General features: G+C 37.0%; 1 protein-coding gene across 2 annotated transcripts; it reads right to left on the minus strand.

Annotated features, from left to right (window-relative positions):
* Window positions 1-621: 621 nt before the first annotated feature.
* Window positions 622-27,780, minus strand: CDC16 (cell division cycle 16). 2 transcript variants are annotated; one of them, XM_068425368.1, is made up of 19 exons: window positions 27,630-27,780; window positions 24,862-24,916; window positions 23,953-24,050; window positions 23,439-23,477; window positions 22,494-22,634; window positions 20,408-20,567; window positions 19,657-19,751; window positions 18,889-19,022; window positions 17,079-17,158; window positions 15,424-15,473; window positions 14,651-14,724; window positions 12,301-12,426; window positions 11,391-11,543; window positions 10,708-10,771; window positions 8,896-8,957; window positions 6,633-6,768; window positions 5,615-5,705; window positions 3,672-3,929; window positions 622-1,278 (listed from the first exon to the last, which is right to left on the minus strand). In XM_068425368.1, exons 1-19 carry the CDS (start codon window positions 27,675-27,677, stop codon window positions 1,229-1,231), a joined length of 1,914 nt encoding a protein of 637 aa, XP_068281469.1. In that variant the 5' UTR covers window positions 27,678-27,780; the 3' UTR covers window positions 622-1,228. The 2 variants fall into 2 exon arrangements, with proteins under 2 accessions (XP_068281469.1, XP_068281470.1); XM_068425369.1 differs by lacking the exon at window positions 622-1,278 and having other exon boundaries at window positions 2,820-3,929.

Here is a 27,780-nt window from a genome sequence, read left to right on the forward strand (position 1 = left end):
AAGAAATCATACTAATTTGCCTGGGTTTATTGCAGAAGGCAATGCTCGAGTGGACTCTTTGGCTTTTCATCCTAAAACAACAATCTGTACCACAGTGGAAGCAATAGCACAATTGCTTGTCAAAGTGCATAAAAGAATTACAGACACTACCGGACTAGACATTACCGGACTAGACCCAGATTATATCTATTTACCTATCAAGAAGGAATATCTACAGTGGTTAACAAATCAGTCAACTATTTTTCAAATGGCCTTACAGGACTTTACTGGACAATTGTTAACACATTTGCCAAAAGATAAAAAGCTACAGTTTATTTGCAAACAGGACTGGGAAGAAAGACCTATCAGATCAGAGATACCTGTGCCTGGACTAACTGTTTTTACTGATGCAGGAAAGCGATCACATTCAGCAGTTATTACCTGGCAAGAGGATGGACAATGGACACATTGCAAGTTCTCAGGACAAACTGAGGACTCATTGCAGACACTTGAACTTTTTGCAATATACCAGGTCTTTATAAAATGGAAGGACTTACCTGTAAATATTGTAACAGACTCTCTTTATGCAGCAGGCATTGTAAATCGAATTGAAAGAGCTTTTATACGACCAGTGAAGAATATACGACTTTATACCATTTTGCTACAGCTGCATCAGGCAATAAACCTCAGAGAGATACCTTATGTTGTCACTCACATTCGTAGTCATCAATTTGATCAAGATTTGAGCATTGGAAACAATAAAGGAGACACACTTGTGTCCTATACACATGTATCACCAAATTTATTTGAACAAGCGCGCCTATCCCATCAATTCTTTCATCAATCAGCGAAAATGCTAGTGAAACAATTTCACCTCACCATGGCACAAGCACACGAATTGGTCAGTGCTTGTCCTAGTTGTCAGAAAACTGGCATGGAAATTGGAATAGGGGTAAATCCTCGAGGACTGAGTGCGTTGCAACTGTGGCAAATGGATGTTACTCACATTGCAGAATTTGGAAGGCTCAAATATGTTCATGTATCTGTTGATACATTTTCACATGTAATATGGGCAACAGCAGAAACTGTGGAAACAGGTCGTCATGTCAAACGACATTTACTTGCTTTGCGAGTCTTGGGGTTCCACAACAACTTAAGACTGATAATGGACCAGCATACTGTTCACAGATTTTTCGTCAATTTTATCAACTATGGGGTATTACACATGTCACTGGGATTCCTCATTCACCTACGGGTCAGGCGATTGTGGAACGTGCTCATAGTACATTGAAACAGCTTCTGCAAAAACAAAAAGGGGAAGAGGTGACTGAACCTTCTGAGAGACTTGCAAAAGCTGTTTATGTACTTAACCATTTAACTTTAGCAGGAGATAAGGAGCGACCCCCAATTGTAATACATTGGGAGGCAGTTCGACAGGGAGCAAGCTATGTGAAAAACAAAGGCAAAGTGTGGTATAGGGAACCAGGTACTAACGAGTGGTTGGGACCAGGGGAACTATTACTAATGGGTCAAGGTTATGCTTCTGTCTTTACAGGCACAGGAGTACGGTGGTTTCCGATCAAGTGTATTAAACCGTATGTGGAGGTGGAATTTAGATCCGGAGATCTGACAGAGAGTAGCAGAAGACAGCAGGGCAATCAGGGATGCAGCAGGAAATAACTGGCTCAACAAAATCCTGCAAGAATGAGGTGGATTGTCTCTAAAAGGATGGTTAGTCACATTGTTAGAGGGAATAGTTTATGTAGTTGTGATTATAGTTATCATAGGGATTTGCGTGGGTTGTGTTAAGACAATCATTGAGAAAAGTATATGGAAGTAGTGAGATAATAAATCTAACTACTTCCAAAGGGGGAAATTGGTACCAGATGGTTTAGCAACCTTTTAGCAAGAGTAGGCCTCAGAGTAGGCTCTAAAAGGCCTGTTCTGTGTTACCTTTACACAGAATCAGCTTTCCTGTCAATAATTTTCCTTTCAGCTAGAATAACAGAGAATAACAGTATGTTCTGAAGCAAACTGCATGTTTTGTAGATAGAGTCTACTTATGGGAATGTTTATAATAGGCATTATCCTACTTGTGTTACCCTGTTTGTTTGCATGTTTGCAGAAAACTGTGCAACGAATGGTCGATACAGCCTTTTTGGCACAACAGCAGAGAGCAGGATTTATGGGTAACCAAGGCTGGGATTCTCTGACCGGGCTCTGTGAGACACAGGGAACCGGGTTTAAGTAAGAAACAACGACAAAAAGGATGAGACAGGACATAGCTCGTTCAAAAACAAAAAGGGGGATTTGTGGGGTTCCCACGGGACAATGGTCACGTACTGAACGAGCTATGTCCAGGCATGTCCAGGGGGTGGTAATGGGGTGGTGATGAACTAGCCAATCATAATACAGAACAAGGGCCTTGGCTATGAGACCAACAAGATATGGGGGAAGTTGAGGACCTTGGCTATGAGAAAAATAAGATATAGGGAAGTTGAAAAATAAGAAAGAATGCTGCACCTGCAAGATATAACTTTTTAGCATAAGCCAATCAGAACTAATATAGAGGCGTGTGAACAAAGCATACTAACCAATCATAATAGAAATAACATGTACACAGAGCGTGTACAAAAATAGAATAGTATAAAAGTACCCTCAATAGAATAGTATAAATGTACCCTCAGATACGTAAATAAATGAGATCTGCTTAACGATCATATCGGTCTGCGTGCATTTACTCTGTGCCCTCTCAATCTAACGGACTCACAGAGGCATATGCTTTACTTCTTCATTTTTCAGTGAACCAATGACATTTAAAAATACCACACTTTAGAGACTTGTAAAAACTGTGTACGTGTATTATTCAGTTAATCCTTTGCATTGACGAAACAACTACGTGTAAAGAGAGTTACTGTGGTCCCTACAGTACTACACTGTGGCTTACAGCTTCATTGTAACACTCATTGCAGGTAAGACTGATTTATCTTAATGTTTACACCATTCAAGTTTGTTGACTAGTCAGCTTACCAGAAACAGTTCTTAAATGATCTTTCAGTAATACAATACAGAATAATGATAAAGAACTGAAATGAATTAACTAGGAGAAAGTATGATGACAAAGCATGTCACTTCGTTAATTTAAAGCTTTGTCAGCAATTTAAGGTACGCCAAATTCGAGTCAAATGATGGAAAACCATTCAAATTGCTCCTTAAAGGAATACATAGTTATAAAGTAGCAAGTATAAAACTTCACAGACTTTTTTGGTCTATTTGCTAAGAAAGCACTCCTCACAGACAGGATGAAAACTCAGATGCCAAAATAATACTATATTAGACTGGCTATTCCATTTAACAACACTGCAAATGGTTCCATGTTAAGTACTATTTTTAAACCTTCACAATCTTACTGATGGCAGACACATGGGTCAGTAAACAGTTTTTTAAAAAAAAAGTGAATTTGTTTTTTACTTCATCATGTATGATTAATTTTGTAGAAATAGTCCATCATGTATACTTTTTAATCATCCTTAAGGCAAGCATTATTTCTCCGGTGTTAAGTACAGAGTAGTAGTTTGAATTCATATAAAAATAGCAAATTCTTGACAGTGTAACACTGTAACAAAAAAGCTAAAACAAACATATTACACTTAGACAAAATGAGCTCTCTAACAGCATTTATGGTCACGTACTATGGTCTGACATTGATGTTTCTAACATCATATCACTTTCATTCATTTCAATCTCAAATGTTTCTTCCAATGGGCGACTGGTATCTGTACTTTTCCTTTGATGTGATGTCTCTAATGTTACTATGCCACTTTCATCCAGAGTTTGTCTTTCTATGTCGAATTCTCTGAAATCCCAGGGAGGTGAAATTATGTTCTTTAATGTCTTCATTGTGTGTACATCAAAGTCATAACATCTTAATTTGTCTTTGATCTCCGTTCCTAGGAAAACAGTCAAACCATTAGTTTATTCCAAGTGAACACTCCCAAAAATGTATCTCAAAGAAACTATCATACAGAAACTACTATGATTCTCTGCTTTCAGACCAGCAGGGAGCTGTTGCTGCTTAATGACTGAAGTTGAATAGAGTTGTTCTGAACAAATCCAGCAGACTCCTTTTTGAAAAAAAGCACAATATAAGAAGTACAACTCAGATTCAAAAGTCTGTTATTAGAAGTAATTGCCAATTCTCTTCCCAATTATCTAAGAGGCTTTTTTTGTTACACAGAGCATGGTTTGCATTAATGCATATCACACAGCTGCGTGGTTCTTCCAGATGTGTTAACTGAGTACACATGGAGCAAGACAATATTGAGAAGAAACATCTGCTTCACTTGTGTGAAAAATCTGCAGGAAAAGCAATAGAGCACGCAGATGGCTTTTATGGCTCCAGTCTCATTAACATGCTTGACAGGACATCAACTGTGTTCACTACAGATAAACCACTAAATTCAATGAAGCAGAAATATGTAACTATAAAGTTTTTTTGGGGACAGAAAGCTTTCACAGACTATTTCAAACTATGGCAACATAATGTATTATTGTTGTGAAGCATTTTTTCTTACCATATGCAAAGCTCTATTTTTGGAGGCAGAAGAATTTATCCTGTCTCCACAGAGCAGAGTTTTGACATGGTGAAAATGCCTTGCCCACATGTCTCTACAGCAGCATTCACTGAAATAAAGTCCTCCGATTTTCTAACTCCATATTTCTATTTAATTTTTTCCTCATTCCCTTGGGTTTCTAAGCTGCCACAAGAAACCATCACCACCTCCAATGGCAAAGTGTTTCCTTTCTTTATACCAATAAGAATTTACTGTAATGATGCTTACAAAAAACAGTTGTCATCTGCAATTGCTGATAAGTTCTGACCCGTTTAGCCATTTAAAAAATAAAACCAACAAAAAAACAAACAAAACATACTCTACTCTGTATGTTAACTAGGTGTCACGGTTTAAAGCTGGGCTGGCTATTAAACCTGTGACAGATGCTCTCTGTTAACCCTCCCCACCCCGCACCTGAAGGGAAAGGGAAAAGGGAGAGAGACTTATGGGTTGGAAAGTTAAAACAGTTTTAATAAACTATAATAATGAAAAAGAGTATAATAATAAGAGAAATAATCAAATATATACAAATATATACAAAGCCAAGATTGAGAGCTTGGAAATCCTCCTCAGGCAGAGTTGCTCCCCCCCAGCACGGGCAGAGGGGAAAATGCAGTAGCTCCCCTGCCATCACACCTGCAGGCTTTTAACTGGAGAATTGGCAAAGCTGGTACCAATCAGTGGGAGACAGGAGGGCCCCTCCCTCCTGGGCCCCACCTCCAGGAGGCAGTGGGTTAGTGATAAATAGGAAAGTGAGAATGACGTGTGTGGGATGGAATACCTTGTTGGTCAATCTTGGGTCACCTGCCCTGTCTGCTCCTCCCTGCAGGTGTGACCCCCTTTCGGCTCTTCACTCATAAGCAGTGAGGAATTTAGCAGTGACCTTGGTTTCTTTAAGACTAATTGGCCTGGTTTGGGCCAAACCAGGACACTAGGTAATGGTAGACAGTCTTTCTTGATGTAAGAATAAGACTCCTCTCAAAGGACTCAATGACTAAGAGTCACGTAAGTGAAAGACTTACCAATATAGGCTTCAGAATCACCAATGTACATTTCTATGCAATGTCCAAGCATCGTGACAGAAAATGTGTCATCCCTCCTAAGACCAAGGGCCTATTAAAAAAAAAAACAACAAACCCCACAAACAATAAAAAGTATTCAGTAGCAAATAAAACCATTTACATCTTAAGTCCATGATGGTTCTGAGTTTGTTGTTTTGTTGCTCGACAATGCTACGGGAGCATAGTCTTCACTGTAAAGCAAAACATTGCACAACCAAAACAATATTGTCATATGAACTGGCTGAAGTAGTAAGCAAGCACAGCACAAAAACAAAACCAGAAGAGGGTATGTATACAGACAGAGAATCATTCACAAATCATGAAGTATAACACACTACTAAAATAATGACTATAAAACCTGTGAGGAAGTTAATTTTGTATAGCTAAGCTACAATCTATAACGAAATAGATTGAGACATGCTTAAATTACAAGTAAACGTACGTAGTACAAGCTTCTAGGTAAACAGAACTGCAGCTAAATTCAAGCCAATCAACTTGAATGCTGAAAATTCAACTGAGGAAAATTCACTGTTACTCTGAAAACATGAAATCACCAAAACTGTCCTGCAATAATAATATACAAGTATAATATAATAAAGATAAATCTGAGACAACAGAAAATCGCTATCTTTAAATGTGGCACTTGCTGTAAAATTTCTACTTCAAGGCATAGGTTGGAAGTATTATAAATCGTTTCAGCTGCATGAGAAATTTATGTACATAAAATATATTTGACAATTATAATATTCAATTAGTTTATAACAAAGAAGGATCCAAGTACTAAGTTTTGCAAAGTGGCCATTTTTTACCTAATCAACAGAAAACTTAGGAAGATTTTTCACAAAATTTTAATATTATAAAACAAACACTAATTTGGAGGCTGGATAAAATGCTGGTTCGCTATTCCAAAACCAAAACAGAGTGAAACAGTAAATAACAGAATCTGTGACCAGCACCTTAATTTAAGCCAGTTACATACCGTATGAAAATAGTCGATTGCGCTTTCAAAATTGCCCATTAGACTGTGGATGTAGCCAATGGCAGAGTAAGTAGAAGCGTTTTGAGGAATTAACACAAGAGCCTGGCGATGGTATTCCAGTGCTTCTTCATATTTCCTGTTAGGGTTAAATACAGAAGATCTATTAGTAAGCTTCAGGGTGAAAGGTGTTTTTGCAGTATTATATCGATATTTTCCTTAGCTCAGTGGCACACAACCCTGCAAGAACTTAAAAATTATTGCTTCGTACTCTGAACATAACAGAATGCACAAAAGACTCATGGATGTTAACAATTTTCCTCCTCAATGTAATTGAGGAATCATTGTTCCCCTTATGTAGCACAACAGCTGCCTACAGCTAGGCCCCATTTGGAGATGATCTTAGCAATTTGATAGGGTAAATTGCCTTAGATGGTTAATGCTGCTCATTGTAACATTAGCTTGCTTTCTGTAGCTTTCATTTTCCTCCCCAGGGGAGAGAAGGAGATACACCAGACTAAATCAGTCATTGTTGAAAGTGAGAAAAGCTCTCTGGGCAGAAATTTCACAGTCCTTAAGCGCTACATACACTGGTACTTTTGCCACTTCCATTTTTCTACCATCTCTGTCAGAAAAGAAGATTTACACATATCCATAATTTTTTTCAAATACCAGCCACCCTTTATTTGAAAATTATCCATTAATTAGACTGCTTATTGCATTTGTTACTTTGTAAAAGAAGGATTAAATGTACATTATGGCATTACTCTGAAAAATTAAATTGTCACATTTGACATCCTAGTACCAAGTTGTGAAAGATAGATAGCAACTGTCTATTCAGAAGAAATTTTAATGTCTATAGTTATAATGAAATTATGCAAACAGCAACACATGAACTTATTAGAGGGCATTAAGTAACAACTGAGGCAGAAAAATGATGCAGCTGTTTGCTTGTTGCATGAAACTTTCCCATGACTTGAATTTTATTTTCACTCATAGTATTTACCTTTCCAATTAACTACCACTGTATTTTAATATGCTGCTTTCAAATTTCAACCACATAATGCTACTGAGTAGACATATATCCAGTACGGTTTTTCATAATAGCAACAGCGTGTATTATAAATTAGTTATTACAGAATTTTTTAAGTTGTCAAAGCACATGTACAGCTGCCTAAATTCTCAACTTGATTTTCTTGAAGGATGGTTTACAAGGATGCAGAAATACATTAGGTTGGCTTTCTGAACGTGAACAAATACTACAATGCAAGTTGCCCTAAGTGTGATGTAAGCGGTTACTAACTTATTGTAGAAATTAAAAAAAGATAAAAGGAATTACAACTGAAACAAGTATTTGGAAAAAACCCTGCAATTATACTCATGAATAGATTCCAGAAGCAGTGCCTTTTGTTTGATCTTGGCAGAAGAGGTAACTATTATACATCCTTATTTCATAATGAAAATGAAGACTAACTGGCAATTCAAGCACAAAGCAATTACTACCAAAGCCAGAGCTTTGGTAGAAGTACAACTTCTATCTACCATAATCACATTCTCATTGGCAGCTTTCAAACAAAAATTACAGTATACACCAATTGAACAATTAAAACTATGACACTAAAAAAAAGTATATGGTACTGATTAAACAAAAGAAAATACTGGTTAAAATCAGATTAAGGTAATTAATGAGAAAACATTTATCTATGTTAAAACCGTTAAAGCTTGCATATGTACTCTGCACTATCTTTTTCTCTTCCTAGAATGGAAATATGAAATAAAATATGAAATAGTTCTGTTCTGAAAAAACAAAGTAATATTTTATTGCTGTGTTAATGTCACTGAATATTTCACTTCAAGAAAAAAACGTAAGCACTGATCCAAGCAATTAATCGTCACAAACCCACCTTTATTTTAACTAAATCAGTGGACATATTCAAGTATGTCAAGACTGGGACAGCAGCCAGTTAGACTTCAGACCATAAAAGGATCTAAAAGCCTACGACCAAATTTCTATCTATCTATCTAATAAGAATCAATAGTTAAGGAAAGGCTTTCACATTAAGTACTTTAACTTGCGTGTAGTAAACTGGATATAAGGGATAAATGTATTTACATTAACAAGCTGATTTAGGGAATCTTGTTCTTATAAGGTGCTTCTACAATGACCTCATCTGGTACATAATAGTGATATAAATGAGAAGTAGGCCCTGAAAAACACATTTGTGCAGTATTTCAGATAAATGTAGTTCCAGTAGTCTCTGCTTACTTGAGTTTTCTGCAGACATGTCCTAAGTTGTTCAGTAAAGGCTCCCACTTATCAACTGTTACCTGCAAAATAATGCAACAATTCAAATAACTGCAGCTTCCCAGACTGTAACTGAATTTTGTCTACTTAAAAAAAACCAAACATAACCAAACATACAAACGAACACAACAATTCATTCATTCATGACCAAGAAAAATATCATAAGCATTTTCAATTCTTTTCAAAATACACATTTAAGCTCAAAACATTTATTCAGTAACTCATTTGTCTAATTTTTCTATTCCCCAAACCCAATTAAATTTCTTTAAAGGGTCAGTGTTAGTAAAACTTGGATGCAAACCATACCAAATTTGTTTTCTACTTTAAAATCATGTCAAGTCCTTCAGCCTAGGAGCACGGAAGACCACCCAAATCAGGTGTTTGTAAAATAATCAAAAAATGAAGGTCTTTTTACTGTCTTCTCCACAGTCTAACTTCATCTGCTCTAAATAAATTAGTTCATTTATGAGGCACACAGAAGACAACCTGAGCCAACAAAATCCTTAAAACACTTTTTATTAAATTAAAAATTATTTGGACTTGATTGCATTACGAATTTGCGATTTATAACAACCTAAGAGTATCTCTGTATCTCTACTTATTTTAGGTGTTTCCCACTCTAATTCTAAACTTCCATGTATGTGTTTATAGATATGTTGATATTTAGTACTTCTCAATAAACAAGAAAAATGCCACACATAAAAGAATTTAGCCATATGCATAAGTTTAAGCCTGATCTACAAAGTTTGTGGCATTCGCGTGAACAACAATACAGCTTTAACTAAAACAGAACAACCCTGCTCATATATTGGTGAGCGTATAAATTAGTATCCGTGCAGTTTGTTTTAGTAAATGTGTGCCTTGTCCACATGAAGGTTATAGATTTTTCAGTGGTTTCCTCTTTATAGAAGGTTTATTTTGTTCTAGAAGTGATTTCATTGTCTTGATAGGAGATGCCATGTTAACAATTATAGCAGCAGAAGGTGGTGTCCTCATTAACTAAATTTAAGTTAGAAACAGAGAAAACCTATCTTAAAATTCAAAATTACCCTGTCACAAGGTGGTACTACTTTCATTGAGGCATCTTAAGTTACTCTAGTACAATGTGTTTATATAGACAAGATGACAACACACAAATAAAATAAACGGTACTGCCAATAGGTACTAACTAACTCATTTGTGTGTTCCAGCGTTTGAGGAATCAGGGTTGTAACAGCTGACTTTTGATTCACAAAAGCACTAGAACTACAAGCACATTTCCTGAGAAACTTTTTGCCAGTGATTATTTTGATTACTTTCCCTGGGCCCTTTCCCACACAGTGGCTCTATCTGGTAGAAAGAAAACAAATTCATACCTACAGGATTCTGTCCCAACAAAAGTGGAAGTCATTCAAGAAATGGCTAACACTTAAGGTGGCAGAAACCATCTTCACACCCAGTGTATCCAGTTCCACCCACAGGTCAAGAACTATTGGTCTACTAAGACCCAAGACTGAGAATGAGACCTGGCTTCCACTCTCCAGTCAACGTTTATTTTCTTTTAATTTCATACAAGAACATACTTTTTGCCTTTTCCTGTAGCATTGAAGATAAGGTGTGATGATTCTCATCTAAAAACCCAACATATACAAGTAGATGCCCCAAGTTTTAAAGTCAAATTTATATTGTATTGCTTCTACCTTAAAATAAGCACAACATATTTTGTCAGAAGATATTAAAGAATTTCCTGAAGTTTTACAAATTTATGGCTGCGCATGTTATTAGGAAAAATACCTCATTTCCAATAGCTTTGATTTTTTCCAGTGCATCGAGAAACCACTTTTCTGCAGTTTTCCAGCTAAGAATTGAGGGGGTGGGGGGAAAGAAAAGTGAATTAGTGAAGCGTTTTCATAGCAGTATGAGAAAACTATATTACAAGGAACAGTTCTTTGACATTATTTCGTCATATGAGTGAAATCAGCTGTAAAAACCAGTAATTTATGTTTGGCTATATTTTGCATGTGCTCCTAAGAGCTAACAACACAAAGTTAAAAAATCAGAAGCAAACCAAGAATATTCACTAAACAGTTCTTTTACCTGTTAGTTTTTTTCAGAATATATTTGGAACCTCCTAAGATGACAAAGTGTTTTGCTGTACAAAATTTTATAGCATGCGTGCACTTGCGTGTGCAGACAGATGCCTTTTCAAGGCATGCAACTACCCAATGACAGGCACACACAAGATGATAATCGACCTCTACATGTTCCTCAAGCATTAAATTCTGTCCTTGTTCAATCTTAAACAAGGAAGAACAATGTAGAAAGCAAGGGTTTAAGGTAAACACCATCTAAGCTAGAACCAAAAGAAACTTTGTATTCTATAGCTCAATATAAGTACTTTAGTAGGTATACTGGCACATTACACTTCAGAACAATCCATGTTTAAGATTGTATTTAATCTCATTTTGCAAGCTTACTCTCCATTTTGAAATGCAACCACTCCAACTTCATGCATAACAAAAGGATCTTCAGGTGCAATGCTTAAAGCTTGGCTGAAAAACCTCTCAGCTAACTTTGAGTTGTTGGTCAAACCATATTCCAGTCCAATATAGAGCATTGGCAAATGACACCTATAAAAAAAAAATTATCATGCACTTAGATCAGGAATGGCATCGCAAACTATAAAGAAAAGCCAACTGTGTTTGCATATGTTTATGTACATTCAAGTAAAAAGCTGATTTAAATGGACTATTAACCTAAGGGGCAGCTAAAAAGACTTTATATCTTTGTTAGTTATTGACAAGAATTTGAACACCAATACATAATTGTAACTTGCTCTGGAATTACATGTATTTCCTCAGGGCTTAAGTTAGTTCTGAGGGTTTTTTTTTCCCCTAGTATCCTTCCTACATTTCACTTACAAATGGAATATGGAAGAAGTAATAATAAAGGGATTACATTTACCAATAACTACAACCAAATACAACAGTTTTATATACAATGTGACGATTAGTCCACTGCTCATTTTACAGCCTTCTCCACAGCATGAGACAGCTGTTCAAGATATTACTATACAGCAGTTTATGATCTTCAGAGGTCCCTTCCAACCCCTAACATTCTATGATTCTGTGACAAACACAATTCACAAATTTCAGAGAACTTTCAAGTAGAACATAGGTTACCTAAATATAAATCTTGAATTTAGAACTTTAAAAAAAAAAAATCACAACAATAATCAAGTACCAATAATGCAGTCAAATGCAGATGATGAAATTGTTTTTTTTTCCTCCTTTGTTCTGTACCAGATAATTGTTGCAAATGGTATGTTGCAAATCCACTATTTATGGATTAATTTTAATTTTTCTGAATATGACATTTTTGACATACCCTTTCATGAGCTGTGCAGCTGTGAAGTATGCAGCCATTGCTTGGTCATGCTCACTCTCAACTGCAAATGAATGTCCATATGCTATCCATGCAGGTCCATAGGTTCTCTCAAGTGTAGTAGCTTTGCTAAAAACAAGAGCAGGTCACAAGCAAACACATCTGAAACTAAATTTCATCTCCTTCAGATGACTACTTACATAGCAATGCTATGCCACATAGTTAGGTATCTGTTAAGATAATCTTCTGTAATGACCAGTGGTAAACAAAGTTTAAAAGTTCAACGAACTGTTTAGCACTTTATCACACATTTTCAAGAATTCACTGTACAATGAACAATGATATAATAGGTGAATTGGCCAAAATACAGAAAAAGTTAGTATTGACTCATAATGTCTTGCAAAATTCTAGCTATACATTTCAAAATAAATATATTCTAGTGAACCTAAGTTTCACAAGCAGGATAAGAAAATACCAAATGAATTCTCAGATTGAACTCTGTTGAAATTTTGCCATATAATTGTACTAGCCTTAATGAAGACAAGAGTATTTATTTGCCACATTGCATACAGTTGCCATGCATCAGAGAAGTATACAAAATGTCACTCAAGTCCTGAGCTGAAGACTGCAACCTGAGCATCAAGACTGCAACCTGGAGTCTTTACAGAAAGATGGACGTGACAGGAACATTAGAAAGCTCTGTAGGGTGTTTTCTCAGTCTGAAGACAGGGGCATTCATAACTAAACAGCTCATGACAGATGTGCCCAATCTTTTCTTAAAAGCTTCTGACATGGAAATCCTACACATTTCACAAGTATTCTATTGCTTAACTATCCTTAAACACTTCATTTTTTCCTAACATTTAATCTAAATCTTGTTTGTCACAGTTAAACTCATTATTTCTCCTAGAGAACAGTTTGTTTTCTCTCTCCTGGGACAAAACTTTACATACTTGACTATTTGCATCTTCCCATTCTACATCCTAGACAGCTTCAATCACTTCAAAAACATTCCTCATTGTCCACCTTCTCCAGCATGCTTGTTTACTGCCTTCTCTTGAATTCAATTCCAATGTCTCACATCCATCTTGAATTCTCCACATATGTTGACTTGTCAACAGTGACACGTTACAATACAGCTTTCTTATTGTTATAAAAGATGGATTATGTTCCATCACAAATGTTTTCCTCATTGGTGCTGAGATGAGGAAAGCCTCTGTGCAAGATGTGAAGGATGCAGATAGCTCCTTCTGAAGCAGCCAGAATGATACTTCCCTTACATGCTACTGGGCACTGCCCAGCTGTGCCTTCTACCCTGTTCAGCATGATGTCCTGTGACTGCAAAGCAACAATATGGGAGCTTGTGTTTTCATCCATGGTATCTCCAGATCCTTTTCTAAAAATACTGCCTAGCCCACAGTTGTCCCTAGCCTCGTAGCATCTTGGTACTATTTCACTTTTACCAGACCTTTTCCCTCTGCCAGAACTTATCCTGAATTCTGATATTTTGTTTAGGTTTGTTTTTTAACCTAACACATCTACAGACCCTTCCTGCCTAGGGATGCTTGCAGATTTAAGAGATGTTCTTTATTTCACCACCAAAACCACCTACGTCACTCAGGACAGCTTCTTGAAGAATTTCACACTGGTATTTGTCAGGAATTTAAATAGTTTACTCATAATAACCAGGCATTTAAGCAGTCTAAATTACTCACCCATCTTTACATACATTGTCTATAAAGGCCTTGAGAAGAAAAATGAAAGCCTTACAGGTTGATTTAAGCCTTCTCAATTTAAGCTTACAGCATCAAAACAAACACCCTACTTCACAGCAAGGTCCTGCTCCCCAGTGCTGACAATCAATACACATACAGAAGACCTACAGGAAAGAGCATTGGACTGACTGATCAACCTAAAATGTCCAAGGCTGCTTGTGCAAAGAAAGAACTAGACAGCCAAATGTCAGAATTTTCCATCTAACTCTTTCCTTTAAGATATGAAACCTGAAGCTGGGAGAATGCCTGAGTGCCCTTAAGCTAAGAACTGAGGCTTGATTGACTAGCTGTAGTCAGCTTGGCAGCATGAGCGAATGCAGGGACTACAGCTGCCCATAACAGGAAGGTGACTGCCAAAAGAGATTCCACATAAGTCTGTATGTCATATTTAAAGTATCTAGAAGGTTGAGGTCTAAACTGCTATACCAAAAAAAAGTGTGAACTAAAGTAATATTTTAGTAGTAACCAGTTTATCGAGGCTTCTGTTTACTTTATGAGCTTACAATCACGAACATTAAATATTTATTTAGAAATTGAGCAACAGATTCACTAAAGAAAACTGGAAAAAAAAAAATTACCTGAGATATCTTCTGGCATGTTCATTTTTGTGGCCAACCATGAGATAGTAGCATCCTACAGCAAACCATGATACCTACACATTAAAATCGAAATAGAATATTATTAGATATATCACATTGATTTTAGCGAAACATCACCGTAGGTGATGCAAAACAGAGGAAGAAATTATAATTAGAAAAGTTAGGAACATCTTTACTGAAATCACAATCAGCTTTTTGAATTATTTGATATTACAGACAAGCTAGAACTGCTGGCATGTACCTCTCTAACTGGGTTTGTTCAGTCTCTTTAAGAGAGAGCTAAGTGGAAAGCTTATTGCTGTCTTCAATTATCTAATGGTAGGGAATACAGAAGACAGAGCCAGACTCTTCTCAGAGGTGCAGTGATAGGAGGGGAGGCGACGGGTACAAGTTGCAACATGGGAAATTCAGACTGAGTAAAAGGAAACCAATTTTCACTATGAAGGTGATTAAACATCAGAAAAGGTTGCTCAGAGAGGCATATACATTTATTACTCTAGCATTTGTTTTACATTATTATTCAAAGTGAATACCTCACATTGAATATATTTTATAGGTACTTTGTTTTAAAAACAGAACGTCGGTATAAGAAAATTACAATGCATAGAAAATAAAAGGAGTGAACCACTTTTACTAGCTCTATCCAGAAACAGATTTTGAACTCTGTTGCTCAAACTGACTATTACATTACAACTTCTAGGTGCTTTCACCTAGGAAAAACTCCCTGGTAATGAAGGCTTAGAACAACTTACAGGATTATTTGGGTACAAGTCCACCAGTTTGTGAGAAAGATAGAAAAGCTCTACACAGGGGGGAAAAAAAAAAAAAACAAGAAAAGAAAATGAAAACATGCTAAAACATTAAGATGTTTCAAGCCCTCTAGCTTTCTATACAAAATATCCAGAACATCTAAGGTTATTAATGCACAAGTGAACAAAAAATGTTTTCTATTTAGTGGTAATGCTTTAAACTGCCTCAAAATAGATTCAGTTTTGCAATTAACTAAAAAAGAAAAACCCAACGCATAAGTCTTCACAGCACATAAATAAGCAGCTATACATCCCACCCCTTAAGAATTCTGCAACAACTTAGGTCATTAACATACACCAAAATAAATGCCTGTAGTATTACACTTGAATGTATCTTGTCAAGGTAAAACACTATTAACTTCCCACATCTAAAAGGTATAACATACTGGCTAGATCAATTTCTAAGTAGAGTCCTGTGCATTAATATGCTGAAAATAGGACAAAAGCAAATAAATTATTATATTATATGGAATAATTCTAAGTGATTACTTTTCTAATAAAAATAATAATTCTAGTTATTAGAATAACTTACTACAGATTTTCTAATAACAGCAGAAGTAATCAGATACAGGATAACAATTCTACTGCCTATGCAATTTCAAAAGAAATAGCATCATGATACATAAAATTTCTATTTCTTCAGAGTATAGTGCTTTTAAATTGATGAGTTTGTCCTGGAGTACTTTGCATAAATTCTTGGCTTCAGAAAAATCAAATATGAAAACTGGCTTACAAAATACCAACTTATTTACAAAATGCTTCTCAAGGCAGAATTAGAAGAAAAATCAGAGTACTGGCCACGTTTTCAGATGTAGTTAACTGTAGAGTAATTGAAAAGCACATTTACTAAACACTGAGAAGTACTAGTACACCTAATGACCTATTTGTGTACATACAATGCACCATCCTTTGAGAGACTGCAAATCATATGAGCTCCTTATTGTATTTCCAATTGCTTTTAAAGACATTCAAGCTCCTCACTTGATTTGGATGTTTATATGCAGTCTGAAATGAGAAAAAGCCATCCCAGCTGCAAGTAAGCTGCTCTTGTAATTCCAACAAAGGTGCTGCATGATTATTAACTTGTTTGAACTAAAAAAAAGACTTTCACAGCAGCAGAGGCAAGGAAAGTCTAGAATTTTTTCTAATATGGAAAAAGCATGTCCACCTAAGCATACACACTGCTGAAGAGTTCCTTCTAATTTAAATTAATATATTTTATTCCATTGTTGAGCAGAAAAAGTACACCTAGATACTCTAGGAAGACCACCTCAAAACAGAAATCAAACAGCAGAAATTAAGCACTCATTAGCTCACTAACTTTCTGGCTACATAGCCCAGTGGTTAAAAGACAGTGACACTCATGATCATGTATGAATAAAGACTCTTTGCACAACCACTCCCTCCCATCCTGCTGTCAGCTCTGAAACTCCCTTCTTTGCCAGTTACCACTGTTTTCTTGAAACTGCAGGTAGGAGGAAAAATATATGTAATTTTTAAAATGGTATATAAGGGGGTTTCTTGGCATCCTTAATTCTTTTTTAAAATTGAAGCTTTACAATCTTCTTTTGACTCATATTAAATGTTGTGTTTCTTACCATTTGCTTTATTAAGCTCCACAAGTGTCCCTATATGCACAGGTAAACAATTTGCATGGAAAGGATCTTTTTCCATCACTCTAAAAAAAATAAATAAAAAAAACCCCTGCAATGCACATTTCAAAAATTTTAATGGGTTATAAGCAATGCTGTAAGCAATGTTCCAGTTAATTACCACTTTAGGCATCAGAAGACTATTTGTGACTAGAAGGTAACTATTAACAGCATAATAAATGTTATCTTAAGACCAGAAAAATAACTATTAATTTTGCTTAACAGAAGAGGATAACAGAAAATCCTAGTGAGCTGAATATACAATCAGAAAAACAGAATTCAATACACATTGATTTGCAGGCACTTCAAATTTAACCAGCAAACAGCAAGCAACATTTCTGTTCATCTTTTCCGTATGTTTGACAGTAAATTTCAAGCAATAGTCCTAGGCTTTCTGAGCGTAACACTAAGCAGTATGCCTCAGTAAACACACTTAGCTCAGTTTTATGTTTTTATTTCCTGTGGCGTTTAGAAATGTGAGACAATCTCACAGACAACAGACTGCATGCAGGACACTGGCTTGTAGGCATGCGTCCTTTTTGTAAGCGTTGGCATTTGGTAAACTAAGCAGAGAAAAAAAAAAGATGTCTGGAAATCTATTCAGAGACTCTCTTAAATCAGAAGCACAACATTATGACTCCATTGTCTGAGAAGTACACCTTGAAACAGTTACAAGTTTAGTTGACATTATTAAATAGCTCAAGGTATTTCAAATGAAAAGTATAAAAGAACATATAAACAAGACATCAAATGGTCTCTTGAGGAGAGTCTAAAACTTTGAAGTTATATGGGCTTCTCAGACTCTCATTTCCAAGCTCTAGCATCTGTGAGAGTCTCCTCCTCAAGAGACATTTACTCCTGCCCCTTTCTGCTAGACAAGATGTGGCAATTAAGTTTCAGAAACAAAGATGCAATAGTATAATTTTATTGACTTAATTGGAGTAATTCATTTCAACAGGATCGTGATTTTACTCAGATGTTTAAATTCACCGTAACTGTCAGCATTCTCTACAGCCTTCCCAAAAATCTTGCCTGTACTGGGTTCCATGGGATATTCTAAAAGAATCATGGCTTGCTTCAGCTAAGAAAAAGCTGTACTATAAAAACAAACAAACAAACAAACAACAAAAACCACAAACCAAAAAACCTTCTATTTTATACTACTAATACTCAGAGACTCTGCAGTACATACACAAAAATACAGTTTTCTTAAGAAGGTAGTTGTCAGGCCAGCAGAAAAAACAGCTCCACAACCATGTGTTCACATTTACAGTAGTTGGGAAGCAATCCACGTTGCTGTTCTGACCTATCTGCCAGCTGAGCAGCAGTGTATGCCCGGGCTAGGTAACAACTGAGACACAATACTTGGCACATCAAAATTAACATAACTTTTAAAAATAAGAGAAATCATACTGCCTAACTAACCAACTGATCCAAACCCGTTCGTTCTGAAGGCCAAACAAGAAGTAGGTAGAGAACACACAAAACTGAAAGCAGCAGAGTAAGGAAGAGGACGAATGAAGGGAAGTGCAGCACAGCGCTGGTTAACTGGAGTTTGCTTTGGATACTTCTGCTACATGTGACAAAAATAATGTGCCTTGCTAGACACAAACTACACATTTTAAATACCTGAAACTTTGTATCAAATTGTTATGTATGTCAATGCATTGAACAATGATATTCGCTGTAAGTCCAGGCATAATTATTATACTTCACCATATGAGAAAAAACCCTAAGAGTTGCTTTGTATACTTACACCGAAGTAAGCTTGTAACACATTTTGAAATCACAGTTATAATAATGTCTTTCAGCTAAGGATACTACCACATCCAGGTTTTCCTGAAGACCATCTACTGATTCAGGAATCAGTGTTTCACTGGGTTTATTATACTGAAAGACAAAAGAAACAACAACCAATCTAAAATCAGATGGTATAAGTAGTAATATTTTTAGTTCTAAAAGAATATTTAAGAAGAAATAAGCTTCTTAAAATTCTTAGTTTTAAACTGAAAGGCCATAAAACATGTATTTGGTAAAATGGTTCTTTATAATGTACTTAAAAGCTCATTTAGAACATGAAAGATGCTTGCCAGTGTCAATATCTTACGTGTAGGCTGTAGAAATCAATACTGAGCAATATACAGTTGGATTCCAGTGCTCTCACATTATCTTTGGAAGAACTAGTCTGCAATAATGTTTCTGTATCCTAGTATTTTCAGGTAACTGACATTTTGCCTACATTATTAATGTTCTTTTTCCCCACCTAGAAGTTTGCCAAGAAATAAAGCTAAAAAAAAAAAAAAAATTATCAGAATTTCAACTTGTCACCACACCAGAAAATAAGTTTACACAAAACTATTATACTACTCCCATAAAGTGGTATCTACTGCATCATAAATTTTGAAATAACCAAAACTACAAAGCCCTTTTTATTCCAATGTTCAGAATAAATGGAATCCAAGAAAATTTACATCTTAAGTCAAGACTTTAAATATCCAGCTTTTTAGTCAGTTTTGGGGTTTACCTTTTTCAATTTATTCTCAAATAAAAAGTGAAGCAATTCTTGTTCTTCTTCTGTACATTGTCTGCTAAGAGGTAGAGATTCAAGAAGTTCTTTTTCTATGTGAATTAAAAAAAAAAAAATTGAAGTGGTCATATTACAGAAGAAATAGCAAGATCCAACATTTTAAGAACTTAGAGATGCAAAGAATTTTATGATGCTTATCCCGAAACTACAAGGAAGATAACAATACAGATATACTAAACCAGATAATACTACTAATTATAGAAATTAATGGTTGAATTCTTAGTTTTTCCTTCTACACTTTAAAATAAAATTTAATAAAGATGACATAACACGTCACTATTTTTATTTACTCTACATGTCAAATTTTGTCACTCAGAATGCTATATTAAGCAATGCCTACTATAAGTAAGCAAACACCAGTAGGGCTTCATGGATTCAAAGCCTGTGAAGTTGAGAACACAGGAAAAACATTGTTTAGGCTGGGCAAAGAGCGTGGGAGCTTCTGGATCTAACAAACAGGACAGCTGGGTTACTTTGCTTCTTTTAATTCTTAGCACTGCAAGACTGAAAAATAAAGGTCAAATGTAAATTTGAGCAGATTATACTTTTCACTCATTTCATACATTTTCTATTCTTAACATTTTGAAGTTTGTTACTTGCAGTACTGCTTTAATTTTTATCCAGGAAAAAGACATATTGAGAAAGCAGCTAAGTTTTACTTGTATTTGAGAAATACTGCTATCCAGACCTTCTTGTGCCGTCAGCATATGGTGCGATGTTAAAAGATCAAATGCTTCAAAGCAGTAAACATCAAGCTTCAAGGCCTCTTTGTAGCTGTATGTTGCTAGGGTTCTATTATCCAAAGCATCATAGATCTTCCCTCGCAGAAGGCATATAGAGCTCTTGATCTGGTGGAAAAGCAGGGCTGCAGGTCAAAGACTGAATCAATGTTTGCAATTTGGTTTTGAGCTCAAATCAAATGGGCTCCCTGAAAAGTAAAAAGCATTTCATGTATGATGGAACCTGGTTTTCTAGTGCTGTCTTTAAATAAAATAGTCTCTACTATCTTTAAAAAAAAATCAAATGAATGCTCTGTCAGGTTATCTACTGCCAAACAAACACATGCTTGAAATAAGTAGGAGGAGGACAGAGTTTATCTTTTCTGCTTCCAGCATCCAGCTCTCTGACATTGAGTTGTAAGCTAATTATGCTAAATTCCCTTCATACTCAATATAGGGGAATAGTTCCAAGGGCAATTCACTTCTTTGTTGACTATTAAATCACATATTTCATGCACGACCAGAATGACCGCAGCAGAGATGAAAAAGGTCAAATCAATGGACTCAACAACTTAAGCAGAAAAATATATTCTTCTTTTCAATCTAAAACATAGATGTTTCAGAAATGAAAGTAGTGAAAGATCATTATTACCATAGTTAAAGTTGTGCTAAGATGTCTAATAACTAACATGTTCTTTCAAAACTCCATAGATGGGTGTTCAATTCAGCCAGAAGGCCATAGAAGTGTCCGCAAGTTACTTGGAGAAAGTTAATACGTTATGCATCTGTATCATCAGACTAACCAGACAGACCAATTCTCTCAGGAGCACACACTCTAGAAACAATATAGCTGCATTAACAACTAATAAACCCCAGGGGGTTACTAAACTGGTAATACTGTTACCATCTCGGAGACCACTCATTCTTACTCTGGAACTAGTGTCTGTGCAAACTAAACAAATGAAATTTGAAAAAGCTGCATTCCTAGAGAGGAGTTTGATCTAAAATTTCTTGTAGCAGAACCCACTTCAGTAGTTCTCTCCTTTGGCAAACCAAACCCATCTTTGCATTAGTGAACTATATTATCACAAGCATTTGTGAAGGTAAGGACTGATGAAGACAAGTTTTTTGGCTGGGTTATTTTTCAGTCAAAATAATTTCCCAATTGAGTTCAACGATCAGCCACCCAAACACCTGCGCCCCAGCACCATGAAACAGGGAGCAAGAATGAACAGTCAAAGCTGAGGACTTCTTCCTTTGCTTGCAGTGGTCACTCAAACGTTCCCATTAAGATGCACCCCAGTAACTGTCTAATCCATTTCTCCCTTAAGCCCATTAATACCAGCATTCAAAATCAGCTGACATCAACAATTTAACCCATTTTGCTACTTCAGTCTTATAGGGAAAATGCTGTTTGTCAATCACCTTCACTGTAGTTTCAGCTAATAAACTTAAATTGATAACTCCGAAATTAAAGACTCTTCATAGACTCTTCAGCCTCCGTGTGGCACCGATCCCTTTTAACACTGTGCCTATAAAGAATTTTTTCACTGAGCTTCAAAAACGTTACATTCACATCACGTAATTTTCAAGTGTGATAAAAAAATGTCCCACTGAGAACAACACTTGAGTGATTAAGAAAATATTTCATTAAAAATAACTGGAGAAGAAAACTGTCTTTGTTATCCCAGAACCTGTAGCCCAATTGAAAGAAATGTTAGTTTCCATTATCAAGACTGAAATTGCAGCATAGAGCTAAAAGACTCTAAAAACCAATGCTAGATCATGAACTTCCTGCAAAGTATCTGCAAAAAATTTACAGGAAGTTGTTGAAAAGCACTCTTCATTTTTGCTAACCAAGTTATTTTCATACAGGCAAGCTAACACATGACTACTGACTGAAAGGAGAACAATCCAATATTTTTGTAAATTATGTTATCCAAAAGAGAAAGCTTAAACACAGAGTGTCAGATTCATACAGCTGTACAATCACTGTCTGACTTCACACATTTTTTTTCTGTTACAAAAACATTTGTTTAAAAAAATGTCACTTACAGAGGATTGTGACATCTCCCAGTCTGTGGTAGAGTCTTTCAATCCACTTTCGTCCTTCAAGTACTTTTCAAAAAGTCTTTTGTTGATTGGCTCCTCCATATCAAGAATATCCAGGGCCTGTTGATGTTCTTTTGCAGCATACTAGCCAAACATGTGCATGTAAAAAACAAGGTTGGGATTTGAAACATCTGTACTTAAAGCACCAATAAACACGGTGTCACATTTCAAAGGCACAGATTATAACAACCAGTACTTATCAGCAGGTTTTTCATGCACGCATATTCTTATTTGGATATATATCATTTTACAATTGCAACCAACTATTTTACTAGTCATCTGTAACACAAAAAAAATATATAAAATTGACGCCTACAGAAAAATCTATTATTCAGCATTATGCAATCACAGAAGCAGATATGCTTCTAAAAATAGTTAATACAGGTTTGAATAAAATACAATGATCTTATTCTATAAGCAGCACATGATTCTATTTCAAATGTCTATATTTAATCTACCAATTGATTCAGTTTTCCTGTGAAAGCACTGCATTTTACTATTTATGTATCATATTTCACACAGAAGTATAAAGCTGCTAACTATATTTATACAACCATAAATTGCATCTCCTATGGTCAGACAACAACCAAGCAATTAAAAATGTAAGCATGAAGAAAGAATGGTTCACATTCGTTCCCCACAAAATATTAGAGGAGTATTTTCTCTCCTGGAAAAAGGGGTCAGTTGGATTTCTTCAGAATAGTACCACTATAGATACTCCAGCAACCATACTGAAGGCTAAAGAATGAAATAAACTGTCACAAAATTTAAATCTGTTATTCCAATGAACACAGATATCTACATTGCGTCTCAGGTACCTAATCTTCCCAAGATGCATCTTTTATTTACTTTGGTTTGTTTCCAATAGAGGTTAAAACATGTACTTACATGACATCTAGCTGCAAGGTAGCGACATGCTTCATATAACTGAAAGAGAAGTTTCATACATGTCAGTTATAAAGAGAGAGAATGTTTACTTATACTGCTAGACTCTATTTTGCTCTCTCCTTTTTCAGTTTTTCAGGCTTCTTCATCTTTTCACCTCCAAAAATCTTTCCTGACCAAAACGACTAAGTCTGTAACACTTTCTCTACTATTAAACTCTCAAAGGACACTTGCTTCACTCTTGCCTTCACCACTTATTAGCAGAGTGGGAGGACAATTTAAACAACTACACCTGAAATGACACTACACCTTCCCATATCTGCTGCAGTTACATCCTTGGACCCCTTCTCTTGTCTCTGACCCTATCCGGGGACAAGACTTTCAATCTGGCCGATTGAACAACGGGCTATAGATGATTCAGATAAACTACACCACGATGGTGAAAAAGTCACTGGGGTTAGCTGCAGAGGTTTAAAAGTGGAATGACAGTAGTAAGTCTTTGACTAAAATGACCTACCTTATCCAGCTTACGCGATCGAAGGGCATGTGCTGCCCTATGATACTGAGCTGTTAGGTAAAGACATTGGGCCAACCAGTAGATATCTTGTGGTTCCTCTAAAATAAAAGAACGAATTTATAATTAACTTAATAAATATATTTAATAAATATATAATTTAATATATAAATATAATTAATTTATACCTTTAAACACTTTCATACAGAATATTCACTTTTGCTTCACTAGAAAAGTATTTTTCCCCTATTCTAGCATCCTGAGTTGCAAAGTTTTATTTTTTTATATATATATTTTTATATATATGTATAAACAACTTATAATATCTATCAGTGAGATATTAAAATGAAAAAATAATCAGATTTTAAGTTTAAAGATCAGCAGGAACCTAACAACAGTGAAAGTGAAAGCATTAGACTTCTGCAGCTTGAAGTTATGATTGCAGAAGCATAGCTTAGTACTCTCCTACTTTATTGGCAATCAAAGTTTTTGTGGCATCAAGCCCCTAGAATCATTTTAAGAAGTGTAAATGGACCATGGCTGTAGGCAGACGTAGGCTACCAGCACCAACTCACTCTGTAGACCTGCATTCTACTTGTCACCCAGAGCAACAGTGAAACCTGTAGGAAACAGCCATTGTCTCTCATAGCTCTCTCTTTTTTTTTGTCTCTCAAGGTAGGCAAGCTTTAAGGTTTGGCCAAACATTAATTTTAACACAAAGTTCAAACAGGAAGGAAGATTGGCCCTGCTCTATTTGGAAAAATGGCATTCCAAAGATCACAGAAAAGCACTTACACCAAATTCAAAACTTCAACATTTAGACACATAGCCTTAATAAAAACTCAACAAAACCAAAACAGAACACCATCAGAAAGAAGTTAATGAAAAACAATGTAAAAAGCAACTACTTACCATGAGACAGTGAGGCTACTTTGTCTGCCCAAAACAGGGCACTTTGATACTGCTGCTGTAAATGCATGATAGAAATAATTAGTGTTTATTTGGGGTTAGCTTTCCTGGATGATTTTGAAATATATTGTACATCACACACATTTAATATCTCATACATGTGGTCTCTAATGAACGGTGATTCACATTTGAGATCTTTATAAGTTCAAAATGCAGTTTAAAAGGGCCAGTACTGTAACTTCTAAAGGATATAAAAAAGTAATTTGTGGTGGGGCTGTTCGTTTATTTTCAATAAAATGCAGGTATCTTTGACCAAAAGGTATGCACTACATAAGTATGGCAATAGGTCATTAGTTCATCACTGAAAAAGTAGGAAGAATCCCCTCCTTCCAGTTAAAATAAATGCTACATTTTAGAAGAACACTGTATTAAAAAAGGTCATATAAATTACTTCAGGAAGCTTCAGCAGCACCATTGACGATTAAGAAATTTTCATTCTCCAGTCTAGATGCTTTAACCTCAAGCAAATCATAGTGCCTGTGTGAATTTCCACTTATCTTTGGATACACAGTTTCACTTCTAAGTCTTCAGTTCAGGAGAAGCAGATTGAACAGAGAAGACTGGTGGTGACTAGAGAACCAACAGAAACAGAGTTTGCAGGTATACCCCACTAACTCAGATAAGGTTGCCATCAGATCTGGGGTGCGAGGCAAAACCTCATGGAACTGGCTGGGATTATTCTCCAAGAAGATCAACAGGGGCTACTGTTGTTCCTTTTTATCCTTCTCCATGCTATTAGGCATAATATGCTTCTCAGGATCTGCTGGACATTTAACAGATATCCTGCCATTGCAATAATACTAAAATAATACTAAAAAAGCCTTGATCACTTTTTCGCTTTCCTGCAACATTACACTTGTGGAGTTTGTTTACAATCTTAGAGACTTGTTTTATGCTTTTGGAGTAGAGGTTTGTCAGACTTTTCCATAACACACATTGATGGTAGTCTAGTCATCACAAAGCACAACACTCCATCACCTAAGTGGTCACCTGTGCTCCCACATTTACTACTTGGTGGGGATTAAGAATGCCCAGCAAATTTGCCAAGAGCATAGTCTGGTTTCACTCTGCACTCCCAGGAAAAAAAAAAACAATAACAAAACCCCACCAAAAAAACAACCAAAACCCCACATATGCAATAGCTGTCTACAAGAACTGAGGTTTAAATAAGTCTCTCAACACCACAAAATAAGGGCATAGTCCAGGCCTACAAGGCTCTATGCAACTTCTGTTGAGCAGTTCTACAGCGCCAAAAGCTAACTATATCACACAAAACAGCAGCCTCACGTTCCTCCCGACATCCCTTCCTAAGAACTACACAAGTGTCTGTATAGCTGTATGGTGAAGCAGGTGGGTGAACCAGTTTAACTCAAATGAATACTGCAAAACAAAACAATAAAATCCACCAAATTAACTTAGGTCCTCAATCAATCTTCTGGTCAGACTTGCTGGCCACACACACAAATGTTCATGCTAACCAAAGGAATGGGCGTCTCTCAGTAGCGATGCCACTACGAAGTCTTTGAACTAGAAATAGAGCACAGCAGTTTCATGCTATACTTAATCTAATTTATTAATGCATATTTCCTGTTGTGGCTTTTTTTTTTGTTTGCCCTGCAGCAACATAATTGCTGAATCCATCAACAAATGAAAACAAGCCTGCCTTTCTAATAGCAGTTTGCAGCGTCGCAGGTCAGTACGATGGGCATCCAGAATCACCAGGTAAGCATGGCCCAACTAGAATCATAGAATGGTTTGGGATGGAAGGGACCTTAAAGATTATATAGTTCCAACCCCCCTGCCATGGGCAGGGACACCTTTCCACTAGACCAGGTTGCTCAAAGCCCCATCCAATCTGGCCTTAAACATTGCCAGGGAGGGGGCCATCCACAGCTTCTCTGGGCAACCTGTGCCAGTGTCTCACCACCCTCACAGGAAAGAATTTCTTCCTAATATCTAATCTAAATCTACCCTCTTTCAGTTTAAAACCATTCCCCCTTGTGCTATCACCACATGCCCTTGTAAAAAGTCCCTCTCCAGCTTTCCTGTAGGCCCCCTTCAGGTACTGGAAGGCTGCTAGAAGGTCTTCCCAGAGCCTTCTCTTCTCCAGGCTAAACAGCCCCAACTCTCTCAGCCTGTCTTCACAGGAGAGGTGCTCCAGCCCTCTGATCATCTTCGTGGCCCTCCTCTGGGCTCCCTCCAACAGGTCCATGTCCTTCTTATGTTGGGGCCCCCAGAGCTGGACGCAGCACGGCAGGTGGGGTCTCACGGGAGCAATACATTTTATTTTACTTGCACAACCCCTGAGGGAGGGATCCTGCGAACATGCCTTCGCTACACCCCAGCCCTACTCCTCCCACCGCGGGCTTCCCTCCTCCCCAAAACGAGGAAGGAGCCACGAAAATCCCCCCCTCACGCTACGCGGAGGCCACACGCCCCAGCCCCCAGCGGAGACCACGCAGGCGGCGCTTCCGGCCCGCCGCACTCCCCTGCCACTCCCGCTCCCTCATTTTCCACGGGAAACGGGGCATTATTTGAAAATTAACTCCCCCTCCCCAGCCACAGAGGCTGGCACGTGCTGCCCCTGCTCCCCGGGCCTCCCTCCGCCCGGTAGCCGGGCCGAGAGGGGCTTCCCCTCGGGGAGAGCCAGCGGGCCAACCGCCCCTTCCCCAGCTGACCCCGCACCGACGGTCGCTCCCCCCGCGCCTCACCTGGTCGATGTACTGCCGCACCCGCTTCCTCAGCCGCTCCAGGTTCATCCTCCCGCGCGGTCTGTGGGTGAAGGCGGAGGGAGGCGGCCGAGGCGCCAAGCCCGCCGCGCTGGGAGCGCTGGCCTCTCCAACGCCCGCCCCGCGAGGGGCC

This window comes from Nyctibius grandis, chromosome 2, assembly GCF_013368605.1.
Source record: "Nyctibius grandis isolate bNycGra1 chromosome 2, bNycGra1.pri, whole genome shotgun sequence".
NCBI lineage: Eukaryota > Metazoa > Chordata > Aves > Nyctibiiformes > Nyctibiidae > Nyctibius > Nyctibius grandis.